At 36.7% G+C, this 13,672-nt stretch overlaps 1 protein-coding gene across 2 annotated transcripts in view; it reads left to right on the plus strand.

Annotated features, from left to right (window-relative positions):
• The window catches only part of ORC3 (origin recognition complex subunit 3), a 44,165-nt gene that overhangs the window by 29,607 nt on the left and 886 nt on the right, over positions 1–13,672 (plus strand). For both annotated transcript variants that reach the window (XM_081313251.1, XM_081313252.1), the window contains 6 exons: positions 2,187–2,320; positions 4,094–4,173; positions 6,199–6,296; positions 8,023–8,164; positions 11,589–11,705; positions 13,117–13,190. In XM_081313251.1, coding sequence (XP_081169377.1) covers positions 2,187–2,320; positions 4,094–4,173; positions 6,199–6,296; positions 8,023–8,164; positions 11,589–11,705; positions 13,117–13,190 — 645 coding nt within the window. The remainder of the gene's footprint in view (positions 1–2,186; positions 2,321–4,093; positions 4,174–6,198; positions 6,297–8,022; positions 8,165–11,588; positions 11,706–13,116; positions 13,191–13,672) is intronic.

Consider the following 13,672-nt stretch of genomic DNA (forward strand, 5'->3'; position numbering starts at 1 on the left):
AAAACGGGAACTTCAGCAAAACCTAACCTAACTGTTCAAACATGATTTTATTTACACACCTCCAGATGTGTACAGTATTACAGTATTGATTACTGTAATGCTCTCTACATGGGGCTGCCCTTGAAGACCACCCGGAGGCTTCAGCTGGTGCAGAATGCAGCTGCACGGGTTGTGATGGGAGCTCCCCGATACTCCCATATTACACCCCTCCTGCGTGAGCTGCATTGGCTACCAGTTGCCCTCCGGGTGAGATTTAAGGTGCTGGTACTTACCTCTAAAGCCCTACATGGCTTAGGTCCGGGATACTTGCAGGACCATCTGCTGCCGGGAACAAATTCCCATCGTCCAGTACGCTCACACAGAGAAGGGTACCGTCAGCTAGGCAATGTCGGCTGGCGACCCCCAGGGGGAGGGCCTTCTCTGTGGGAGTGCCAGCCCTATGGAATCAGCTCCCCCCTGAGCTTCGGATGGCCCAAAACCTCCAATCCTTTCGCCGCGGCCTCAAAACACTCCTGTTCCACCAGGCTGACCTAGACTGACAGGCATTTTAATTAATTTATATTTAGTATTTTTAATTTATTTTTTTAAATTCTCTAATTTTAATTTATTGCACAGATGTTCTCAATTTTATTTCTATCTTGATTTCTGTACTTATTATATGTTTTGCTGTTAGCCGCCCTGAGTCCTTCGGGAGATAGGGCGGGATATAAATCCCATCAATAAATAAATAAATAAATTTCTAAAGCTTTCTATTTATGGATTTAAAACATTTATTTCATTTTGATTTTATGTAATTATTTAACATTCCATCCTGGCAAATCCTGGCAATCTGGAGGCAGCGGGAAGAAAGGAAGGGTGAATCCAGATGAAAAACATTTGGGGGTGTCTTTCTTTTGCCCCTCATTTTTTTAAATGGTGAAAAGGAAATAACTTAAGTTGTACTGATGTCACAAGCACTTCAAGTATGTTCTGATACATTTCCATGTCTACATTTTCATTTGGAAAAGATTTTTAAAATTACACTGTCAGTTCTACAAATAAATGCATTTTATGAAGGTACTCTTGAGATAATGTTGTTTTCACTTGCTTTTGCATCAGTACATATTTACATTCTCTCCTATAATGTAACACTGACTGGAATCAACCACGAAGGAGGAGGAGAAGTACTGCAAAATAGTGCCCTTCCCTTCTGCTTGTAACCCTAGGAATTGCTCCAGAAGGTTGCTATGGTTGATGACATCAAAAGCTGCTGAGAGAGCCAGGATGGACGTATCACCCACACCCACCCCATCCCAAACCCTTCAAAGATCATCCACAAGTGTGACCAATGTCTACTATAATCCAGTCTGAATCTTGACTGAAAAAAGTCCAGATAATCTACTTCATCCAGGGCCTGGATAAAAAGACTTGTAGAGTGGATGATCCTGGAGACTGGACAAAAGTTGTCCAACAAAGTTGGGTCCAAGAATGACTTCTTGAGAAAGGGGCATATACTTCATTCAAGGAAAACAGAACCATTCTCATAAAAACATATTAACTGCTGCTTGGACCGAATCAACCTTCTGGGAGGCCTTGACAAATCAGGAGGGACATGGGTCTCAAATACAAGTGGCAGAACTCACAATGATAAAGACCCTCTCCATGTGCTTGTCTGGCTCCTACTTCTCCCAGATAATCTAAGATGGGCTTCTGAGTCCAATTCGGAGCAAAGCCAACCCAAGCCAAATTTTCTGTTCACATTGCATCTGTTAAAAATTTAACTTGCTTTTTGTTTTGCCTTTATAGTATTTCTTGGGATTTATCGAACTTTTGTTCTGTAGTGTAGATATAATGCTAAATAAGAGTTTTATCTTTTGAGAAGGTAAGCAAACACAGTGTACAAAACACTGTCTCGTGTTGTACACTTGTTAGATAGCAGCACCTAGCCTAGGCTGATCTTGAAATGCTAAGCAAGGTTAGATTTGGTTATTACTTGAATCAGATGCCATTAGGAAATTCCAGGAATGTAGCCAAGATTGAGAAGTTGAAAAAAAATGGACGAAGGCGGCTGATTATTTCCCTATTGCTAAGACAGTCATCAAGCTCAGTTTGAGGAGGACTATCTTTTGCTCTACATTTGCCTACACTTATCTCACTAGACTTTTTTCCTATAGTAAATTCTTCGTATTCTTGGTTTCTTTTTTTAGGATGTTGGCCAAGGATGAGTTGGTGGCTACTCTTGAAAAATGTGTGGACATTCTTACATCCTCTTCTGCAAAGTGTCTTAGAAAGGCTTTAGAAAAATTGGAGAGATATGTCCATCAACTTAAAAATCTTGAAGGTACTGCAGTTTTGTTAGATAGTCTGATTCCATTGTTATTTTCTGCAGCCATACTCACTGAAGATATATGGAAAATACTCTCATTATAAAAAGAAATGCCTGGCTTTATGAGAACAAATAAGGAATACATTGGCTGGTCCCTTAAGATTTTTTAGGCTTCCAGGTAGTCCACTTGTTAATGTTGAATTTAGCCCATTAGTTTGAGAACTGAAACAATAATGGATGTATTGCAATACAATGAATTGCATTTTAAAGTGACATTTCTTGAGGAACACAAATGGCTTTTAGCTAAATTGTTGCATAGTTTTTGCTGTTATTGGTCAACTCAGCATCAAAGCTTACTCTGCAAAACTGAAACGTTTTAAATGCCAGATTAGAAGTTTGAAGAAAGACAAATAATCAACAATTGAAATTAAAAGGCAGGTTGTGGTTATAGATAAGGAAATATTTCATAATGGTAACAGCAGTTCATCAGTGGAACCAGTGACAGGGAAGCAGCGGTCTCTACTGAGCATCTTCAGAAAAAGACTGAGTAAATGTTTGTTGGACGATGTCTTATTTGGGTTCAAGTGCATAGTTGGGGGGGAGGGGAAAATAGATTCAAGGCCTGCATCGATCTGATTCTGTGTAATTCTGTGACTACCATTATATCTTGGCATATTTAACGGAATTGCATGGGGTGTTAATTTCAGCTCCCACGGTAAAACTAATGTGGGGATTTCCAGACTCAGGTTTCCCTTGCTGTGCTAGGGTGTTGGAGATCAACTGAAAATGGAGATCAACTGAAAAGGCACCCACAACCCTCCTTGCTTTTTCCTCCTTCCTTTGAAAATCTTATCCCATTTTTTTATTTGGCCAGTTCAGAAGCGAGAGATAAGCTTATAGATTCTTCTTTGCCTCTTTTCTGCCCGTTATGGTACTGCATATCCCAGAAGAATGGGTTCTTCTGGGTTGTAAGAAACAAAGATTTGGGAAAGATTACAACGATCAGGCAGTCAATAAATACATGGATTTTTTTTAAAAAAAAGGATTATTATTTCAAAAATAGTTTCAGGTTCAGTTGTATAGATAGATAAAATTACAAATATGAGTAAGGGGACAAAACATTAGAAATAGATAAAAATCTTGCACACATACATCAGAGAGCTATTTTTGAGCATTGTATTTGTGTTTTAAGTTAGTTGAGTTAGACTCTGTCTTAAACTGTGCAGATTATTTGAATGTGCGCATATGGCTAGTGAAGGAAGAAGTCTCTGTGTATGTTAAAAACAATAACAAGCTGCCGGGAAGGCATTTGAACTGTATTTTGTAATGTCTGAGAATCTGTCCAGCACGGTTTAATACAGGATTAAGTATTGCAGAGGGATTTCACAGTGTTGCTTCATTTTCTCTCTCTCTCTCTCTTTTTTAATAAATCCTTAATCTTATTTTGTTTGAATGTAGGAAGCCAGAGGAACGGAGGGGTAGAAAATAACAATTTTTTTTCTTTAAAATATGCTGGATTTGATCTTGATTTGTATTTATGCGTGTGAAATTACCTACTAAATCCTAGATCCCATGGCATTTTTTATTTCAATTGCCATCTCCAATGTCACCTTCAATGGAAGTTCTCCCAGGCCTCTGAAACTCTATGCGGGGGCGTTTGCTAAATATGGGTGTAGAAGTCCAACCAAATCCCACCTGTTTTTCACTTAGTGCATAGAGCTTCTTTTCTCTGTGGATCCTTTATGGAAGATGATTATACTTGCTTTTTTTTTCTTATACAAATCACAGAATCTAGTGGTGATCAAGAAAAATCCATATCCTCACTGGAAGAGCTTCAGAAGAAAACCGATCTGTATCATCTTCAAAAGGTCAGCATATTTTAACTGTTGACTTTGTAATTCTAATGTTACTAATAAGTTGTCTGGTGTATATAATAAGTCCTCTGAAATCAAAATTAATCAAAGACATTTCAGCTTGAACGAAACACAGTATTAGAATTTTAATGTATTCCAATGTGGAAAGAGATGCTTCTCCAGACGGTATTTATTAGCTATATTTACGAGGGCAATTCGGAAATAAACCTCCATTTGGTTATGACAGACGCTCGCAGATACAGGACTTTTATTATACATATTAGAAAACCACATTACATTACTTTTTGACATAATCGCCATTCAGATTGAGGCACTTGTCATAACATCTTACAAGGTTTGAAATTCCTTAGTAGTAGTCGCTCGGTGCCAAATCTGGGCTATGGGGGTGGGGTGATCAAAAACATCCCAACGCAACTGCTTCAAATGTTCTTGGGTGCGTCTAACGGTGTGTGGGCAAGCATTATTGTGAACCAACACCACACTGGAAGTCAGCATGTCCCAATGCTTGTTATGGATGGCTTGTCTGAATTTTCGTAACGTTTCACAGTAGACTTCTGAACGATGGTCGGACCACGCTCCAAGAACTTCACTAGCAGTACTCCTTTGGCATCTTCACATTGCAGGATTTTCTATGGCACCACTTCCAGTGTGGTGTTGGTTCATGATAACGCTCACCCGCACACTGCTAGACGTACCCAAGAACTTTTGAAGCAGTTGCGTTGGGATGTTTTTGATCACCCCATCCCCATAGCCCAGATTTGGCGCCGGGCGACTACTACTAAGGAATTTCAAACCTTGTAAGATGGATGCCTCAATTTGAATGGCGATTATGTCAAAAAGTAATGTAATGTTGTAGTTTTCTAATGTGTATAATAAAAGTTCTGTATCTGTGAATGTCTGTCATTGATAACCAAATAGAGGTTTATTTCCGAATTGCCCTCATATTATGCCTGTTCAGTATTTCTGAAGGGTCTTAATATCCATATGTATTACATATGTAAAAATATGCAAGTTAACTAGTTCTGAAATCATAGTTTCAGTTTTATTTTGTAAAATTGTTTCTGTCTTTCTGGGACCCTCTCCACCTCTTTCTGCCCTACTTGTTATTCCATACCTTATTTACAAAATGAAAGAGGACAAGTGTGCGCGTGTGTCTCTGTGTTAATTACCTTGTTTTTATTTACTGGATTCTGATTATATGTGCATGTAAACCTGCTATAAAAATATAACAGCCAGTCCAGTAAGAATAATAGTAACAGCCCCAATTCTTCTATAATCAAGTAACTGGAGAAATGGAGAGATGGCCTTTGCCTGACTGGCCAACTATCATGTTGTTCAGCAAAACAGATTAAACCAAGCAGAATTAAAATGGTTGTTTAGATCACTGTGTTGTATTTGCTCTTGTTGTAGAAGAATTGTGTAACTAATAGGTATATAATATCTAAGAATCATCTAGTATTTCCAGTGCTTTTTTTGTAAAAGAAAAAGGTGCCAGAACTCACACACGTCATACAACCTACCTTGCCTGCCTTACAAGGTTCCATCCAAAAAAGGTGTCGGAACTCCGTTCTGAGCATTCTATGAGAAAAAAAGCCCTGAGTATTTCTATAGTTATGTTTGCTTTTGTTAGATTTATGTCCCACCTTTCCTGCAGGAGCTCAAGATAACTTACATGGCACTTCCTACTCCAGATTTTCCCACAACCACTCTTTGCAGTAGTTTTGCTTGAGAAATAAACTGTCCCAGAATCACTCAACAAGCTTCCATGGCTAGAGATGGTCTTGAACCTAACTGTCCCAAGTTATAATTTAATACCTTAATCACTTCTAGCTTGGTAAAAGTATCTTTGCATTTCTATATGATTATAGTTGCAAAAGAACAATTGGTTCCAATTTAAAGAATAGACTTATTCCTTAAACAATTGAAGAAGCATTTGGCTGTGCACAGGCAAAAAAAAATCTGCTTAGTACATAATGTGGAAATACCTATGGAGATGATTAGTACCATTTTGTGTTATAGACTTTGTTGGAGATGAAAGAGTCAAGGAGAGTAAAGAAACTAACAACGTTTGAAATGCTCCGTTTTGAAATTGTTGACTTTATAGATGGCCTTGTGAGGTGAGCATTGCATTGTTTTTTTCTAAGGAGCTTGTGAAATTCATTTTGTCTGTCTCAACCTTTCCAAAGGGGGGAAAAAAAGTTTGTGGAACTGAAATTTGGGTCTGCAAATATGTTGGTAAGGACTATTGTTTGCCTATGTTGGTACTACAAAATAATGACAAAGCATGCGTAATATAAAAATAGTTGCACAATTTTACATAATAAATTTACTGGAAGGAAAAGGCTATGTTTGAATTTAACAGATTGTAGTTTATAACATGGAGAATAAATCTTAATCTCCTCCCATTTCTCATTTCTCTCCTATAGATTTTTTTTGTAGTTTTAGTTGTGTTGAGCTTTTTCCGACTTCAGTATGGCAGTTTACCAAAATTAGAAAGTGAAGAGCTGTAAGCTGCAGATTGCCCAATCTGACAGAAATGTTTGGGATTAAGTTATTGGATATCTGCCACCAGTCAAGTCTACACAGTTGCTAAATTCACTTCTGGCCCCACACAGTGTTTTTTTTTTAATTTTTAAGATAAAGATTGCCCTAAGTGGTATGAAGATGATTGCAGTCCAAATAAAACAACTATGACAAAGAAATGAGCAGTACCAAGGCAACCGATAAATTTGATTTTAATTTCATTAATATTTAAATTTAATTTAACATTAATCATATGCAGCTAGATGATTACTCCTTATGTATTTAATAATTTCCCGCTTCTGTCATATTAAACTTAATAATTTGATGGTAAACTTTTGAGGACACCCAAGGTTTCAGAACAATCTTGCTGCATATTTTGCCTTGTTAAACAAATATTACATTGATGATAATTTAGGCAGTCTTTTCAGTGGTGGCTTTGCATTTGTGGAATTACATTTTCTCAGTACTTTGGAGACACAGCTATAGTACTGTTTTTTTTTATGAGAACTACTGTTCTTGGAAATGAGGGTTATAACAATATTGATTAATGAATGCTATAGTTCCTATTTAATCCTTAGAGTGGATTTTAAGGTGGTCTTAAAACTGTACTATGCCTTGGATAGAACACATTATTTTAGCACAGTGTAAAGTCATTTTAATTTTTTCATTAAATAAGGAATTATGACCAATGCTAGAAGTAAAAAAAAAGTGGATGGTAGTAACTCTAAGCTATGGCTGAATAGTTTTAAGTGTAACTTATTTCCAGTCTACAGTTGACTTACAAACAGTGTGCTAGGATATGTCTTTAAGAAGACTATTACAATTTGAGCAAAAGGAATCACTAAAAGGAACTAAACAAAAAGAATAGAAGCAAAGGAAATATGTGTTTATTAATATATTGCAGGATTTCACAGGCCAAAAAAAGCTCTTTATTCTGATTTTAGAGTGAAACCAATTTTTAAAAACCTGATCCAATGTGCTCCAAATAAATAATAGAATTAAAATCTGAAGAGAATATAGTGAAAATGAGCTACATGTAGATGTTGGTTATCACCAGATGATTTTATTGATGATTGTTGAATGTTTCTGTTTTAACTGAAATTGTCAGTGGTATAGAGAAAATCGATATCACCATCTTTTAAAAGAGAGATAATAGTGAAGTCTTTAAATAATCTTTAACCCATAAAGCTAAAGGTCAGTGCTGCATGATGCTACAGCGCAATACAAAACATATATATTGCTTATTTTCTGAGGTTTATAATAGAATTAGGAGCTGAATTCAATACATATCCTCTTCTCACTTTTTGTGTGCTATTTTAGGGATTATCTTGCACCTGCAGAGATGCAAACACTGCATGAGGTGATGTATTTCAATGCAGCCAACACCCTCCGAGAGCATTTGAATGCCACCCCTCGTGCTGCTCTTCACACTGCTCTCAACAAGCCACACTTCTATCTTAAGGTAGGAAATAAGAAGAAGGCAAGTCTTGTGGCCTCATTTCTAACAAGGGTTCCCATTTCTGGAGTTTTCTTTGTGAAAACAACGTTCTTTATTGGGATTAACCTGAATAAATCTCACAGCATCCAACTGCTTGAAATGTTGCTGGACAAATTAAACTCTCAGTGAGATACAGTTTTGAGGTATAACTCGGTGCTTTGATATGTTGATGTGCATGTTGTTTAATATGTGAAAATCTGTTAATGAATTCATGACTTGTTAATTGTCAGTTAAAATAAGTTGATGACTTTAGGAATTTAGTTTTCCAGGCTCATGATCACTCTGAGATTTACTTTATCAGCTTTAATAACCTCTACAGCAGATAGTTATTTCATTTCCTAACCATAACACACACACACCCCAAAACCCCCCCAATTTAAAGCAATGTGAGATGCTTCATCTCTCTTCCAAAATGTTTACTGTATTGTTCTAAATGCATTCCCTTCCAATAAATTTTCCAGAAAGACAGACTTCCTAAATACCGTGTTTACCCAAAAGTAAGATCCCTCCAACATTCTTGAACAAAGATATTTTTGGGCATAACCTAGGTTTATATCAATTCCACATTCTGAAATGGCACATCTAACAAAACAATTTTTAAAGTCTATCTACATTAACCTCAGCTTTATCATATCATAAGCCTCAATGCCACCCCAAATTTCAAATAATTCTAACTTCAAAATACTCGTTTCTCAGCAGCATTGTTTTACCAAACTAAATAACAAGCTGCAAAGTATAACTTCAAAGGCAATCCTCCTGTGTCTTTTACAGCTTGTAATGCCTTATATTTAACTCAAGGTTTTTCCCATGCCCACACAAATTTAGATATATCTTTTCTTAATTGGCTCATCAGAGGTTAAAATGGGCATTATGTGGAACAAAAACAGCATTCTAGGCAAAACATCTTAATCACTGTAATTCTTCCCAACAAAGACAATTTTATTTCTTCTTTAAAAAGATACATACAGTATCTTCTTTAAAATGATATATACAATATCTTTTTAAATTTCATTTCATAATTATTTTGGAACGGCATACAATTTGTATTTGTCATATTATTACCCACGTATTTTACTTTTTTCTGAAACTTGAAATCTGTTTTATTTATCAACTCTATTTGATCTTGTACCAAACATCTTGGTTTTCTGTTTCTTGATCTTGAAACTTGCTAATGCATCGAATTTTTTGTTTTCCCATTAATGGTTCAATTCCCTTTAATCGATCTTCTAAAATCAAAACCAAGTGATCTGCAAAGGATCTTTAGAAGCCACTTTTTAAATCTTTCCACCCATAGTCTTCTCATCTTATTTCTTCTGTTCAGTATCTCAAGAACTAAAATAAACAGAAGAGGGGGGCAATGGCGCAGTCTTCTAGTTTCTAGCTTGTTGCCTTAACCACCACACTAAGATAGTTCTTATTTAATCATGTAGCTGAATGCAAACCAATGTTATCCCTAGGAAAAGCCACTTAAAAGATCTGCATGGCCATTTATATTACTTTCTTCCATAATAGGATTCTATATAGTACAATAAAAATATTGTATAACTTACTAAGTGTAGTGCAGATAGTGGAAGGTATGGACAATAATTTGATCTGGAAATGACATTATTGGATACATTTCTTATGCATGTTGATGCTTTTAGTATCAATAGTAGTAGTTTCTCAGTTATGTTTGAGTATATTCTGTATTCTAAAATATGAGAGCAAACCAACTCTCCACTAGCACTAATTCGTTACCTAGTTTGGGTAATGAAGCATCTACAAGAAAGCAGCAAACTCAGAGAGATTTCAAACCTGAGCTACAGATATTCTCCTTTAGCAATAGTATATTAATGAAATATTTTCCACACTTTGAGGTCTGCTTGCTCTGTTTCATTAGTTATAAAACTAGGATACCATAGGTGATAAATATCTCTTAACTACAAAGAGCCAAAACACCCCTCTGCAAGATTTGTGAAATTGAGATGCTTTGTCCAGTAAGATTACCTATTAACAAAAGAACCACATACAAAGTATTGAAACCGACATTCCTTGAAGAATTTAGTCAGTTTGTCCATTCTCATGCCACCATGTTTCCACATGACCACTTGAAGCGCTAAGAGCTCAGCAATATTGTCTTCACATATCAAGGATTCTGACATTTTTTTTCTGAAAATACATTAGGATCCTACAGCAAAAATAACATTTTAAGTACAAAGAAAATAGAGACTTCTTGGAATTACAGTAGCTTTACTTTTGCAGGAACTTTCTAAAACATGAAAAATATATGTGAAATATTTTTCCATGTAGTTTTATCATTGGGAAATTATGATAAAATAGTATAGATATCTACAACCTGGGGTGGGGGGGAGAACAGCTGCTGACCCCAGCTGATCCCCTTGAAAACTTAAGCAAGTCTGCACCTGGTAGTACTTGAATGAAAAACCATCAGGAAATTCCTAGACTGGAGCCAAACTAGAAAAGAACAATCTAGAACAGGGGTGTCAAACTGGCAGCCCAAGGGCCAGATCATGTGCAGGCCACGCCCACTCTGGTTCTGCAAAGGCAAAAAACATCACAATACATCGTGTGATGCAGTCAAGTTTGACACCCGTGATCTAGGTGATAATCTATTCCTGCATTGCTGCCAACAAAACTAGAGGAATGTGACAGTGTAGTTGCAGCCACACTGATGCAAATATGTCTTTACTAGTGCAGATTGCAAACCATTTAGAAATTGCTATAAAGTACTAAAGAAATGTCCCAAGATTTTGTACTGAAATAACACTTTATAGCAAGTATTAAAAATCAGTCTAACTTCCTGTTATTGTTGCTTGTGACTCCAAAAAATAGTAATTATAAACAGGATAGTGATGTCGCTACAGCTTCTGGAGAGGATAGCTGGACCACTGACGAGAGCTCAGTCCAAGGAACTCTTACTTTGCAATCCCAAGGGCATCTCAGACAGTAGGAAATAAGTGGACACGCAAATGAAGTTTAGTTTGGCTATCTTTATAATTGCCTTCTCCATAAAAAAAAGCAGCACTTTTTTTTCTGGCATCAATTCCAGTGAGCCAGACAGGCGAGAAAATTGGTCTTGTAAAATGGAATAGACAAGAAAACTAAAGAAAATAGCCCCATAAACTGGAACCGTTGCATATCTCCACTTGCAACTGTCTGACCTGCTGTGATTACATTGTGTGTGTGTGTGTGTGTGTGTGGTGGGGGAGGTTGTCACTGTTTTTTAAGGTTCACTTAACACAGCTGTGGGGAAAGCATGCCTGCGTTATCACTGATGTTGAGAAGCTACCATGTGCATAATAGTACACCAGCTATAGCTGAGAGTACTGTTACCATATCAATGAAAGATACCTGGCGCCTATTTTTGATTGTGAATTTGGTTTAACAGGATGACTCCTTGAAATGTGATGCAGAATCTATTTCTGGTGCAGCTCCTGATATTTGTATAGCATACAAGCTTCATTTGGAGTGTGGCAGATTGATTAACCTGGTTGACTGGTTGGAGGTAGGTAAAATGATTCAGTGGTAGGTAAAATGATTCTGCTGGCTGTTTTTTAAGCCGCTCATTCATGCTGACTACTAGACTCAGTATAAAAGCACTGTGCCTTCAAATCAAATCTTCAGTCCAGCAGTAGACCAGCGTAAGAAGGGCAGGGTACAGTTAATTAAAAAGCATTGAAGACACATCAGTGCAGATCCTTCATGTTCTTCCAGGGTATGTCAAATCACAATTTGTGTAAATCCCAGGTTTTTTCTACCAAGATTCAATAAATTAATGCACTAGTAACGAGGCTCATCTCTGCTAAGCATCTTCCATCACTATTCCCATTTCTGCTGATATTTTCTTATTCAAGAGCAGCTACACATCATTGGAGTTTGTTTTAAAGAGCAGGGAGATGCTTCTTCTTTAAAGGGTTTAATTTTCTAGAGGAAAATAGCACAGAATGTGCCTTCTGTTTTGTAAGTTGGGACTTTGGGGAGAGTGGGAAACAGAGGTCATTGTTCCCTGTGGCAAAATGAAGGGAAAAGTATGTTCCATTTCTTGTTCTGTGAGGCCCCGCTAATGCCACTGTTGCTTCTACCAAGGAGGTAGAAGAAAGGCTGTGGAATGTTTTTTTCATGGACTGGATTTTTGCAGATTATGCCAGCCATAATTTGTTGCTCCTTTTTGCAAAAACTGAAAGGAGAAAAAACTTGTTTTTTTCCTTTGGCAAGCAATTGTGATGTTTTTCATATTTTAACTCATAGGAGCAAATTTGATTTTCTTTCATCCATAGGAAATTTATTTTCTGCCTTTAAACTTGGGCAAGTAGTTTCTTGAGTTTCTCACAGCATCCCAGTAGAAATGAAAAGAAACAATCTTTTTACTTGTTTATGGTTTTTTGCATTGGCAAAATGATGTATTGCTGCTGATTTTGGCATAAGCGCAATTTGAAAGAATCTTCTATCTATGGAGAAAAAGATTAGGGACTACGTTTTGATAGATACCTGCAGTGGCAGGCTTCATTCCTTTAACAAATAGCAGAAATGGTATCAGTTTTCTGGGGGGGAAAATAACCCAAGTTTGGAAATAGATGGGTAAGAACTGAGAACGTGGCTAATAAAGCCAACTTTTTACCTTTGCTTAGGACTCTCATTTGCTTTTGTTTCATCTTTATGGTTACCCACTTAAATTAGGATGGAAACTATTTTGCGACTTGCGAAATTTGTTCTGGAATTTAACAGAAATATTTGAGAATCTTGTTACGCAATAAATTTAATTAAGAACACACATGTGTGTGTGTGTGCGCGCGTGCGCATTATCTCTCCCTGTCTCCTTGGTCTTTGATGCCCTGCTTCTAACAATGACAATCTAATATGTAAGCTAGGGTGTACAACTTTTCTGAATGTTTTATAACTTGGTGTTATTTCTCTAGGCTTTTTCAACAGTTGTAACTGCAGCTGGAAATACAGATTCCACAATCAAAAACCAGACAGATGACATTATCCAGTATCCTTTTTGATATTCTAAGAAAATCAGCATTTAATTCAAATAAGTGTAAAACTGCAATCTTTTACTTACCCAGTAATAAAACCCATTAAAGTTCTTGTGACTTCCACCATCTACAAAATTCCTGTGCATTAGCTCTTTGAATTCAATGGAATTATTTGCGAGTAAGCAGCAGAGAGCATTGTAATGTTATCATGCAATCTGGAGACAGTTTCAGAGCACATGAAAATAGCTTTTTGTAGATGAAACCATTCTATCTGAGGGGATTTAAGTCATAATGTTGGGATGAAAGTCCTAGGGCTCTCATTGTTTAATCTCCCATAAAATGGTAACAGCTCTATCTAATAAAGAATCCCACTGGGAAAAATCAGAATAAGGCAGTTTCAGAATTCTGCTGCTACTTCAGATTAGTCTACATGGTAGCATGCAAGGTGATCTACTGAGGAATTTGGGATGTAACATATTGAGAAAATAAAGGAAAA

The sequence above is a fragment of the Vipera berus genome, assembly GCF_964194415.1.
Source record: "Vipera berus genome assembly, chromosome: 1".
In the NCBI taxonomy this organism is placed as follows: Eukaryota; Metazoa; Chordata; class Lepidosauria; order Squamata; family Viperidae; genus Vipera; species Vipera berus.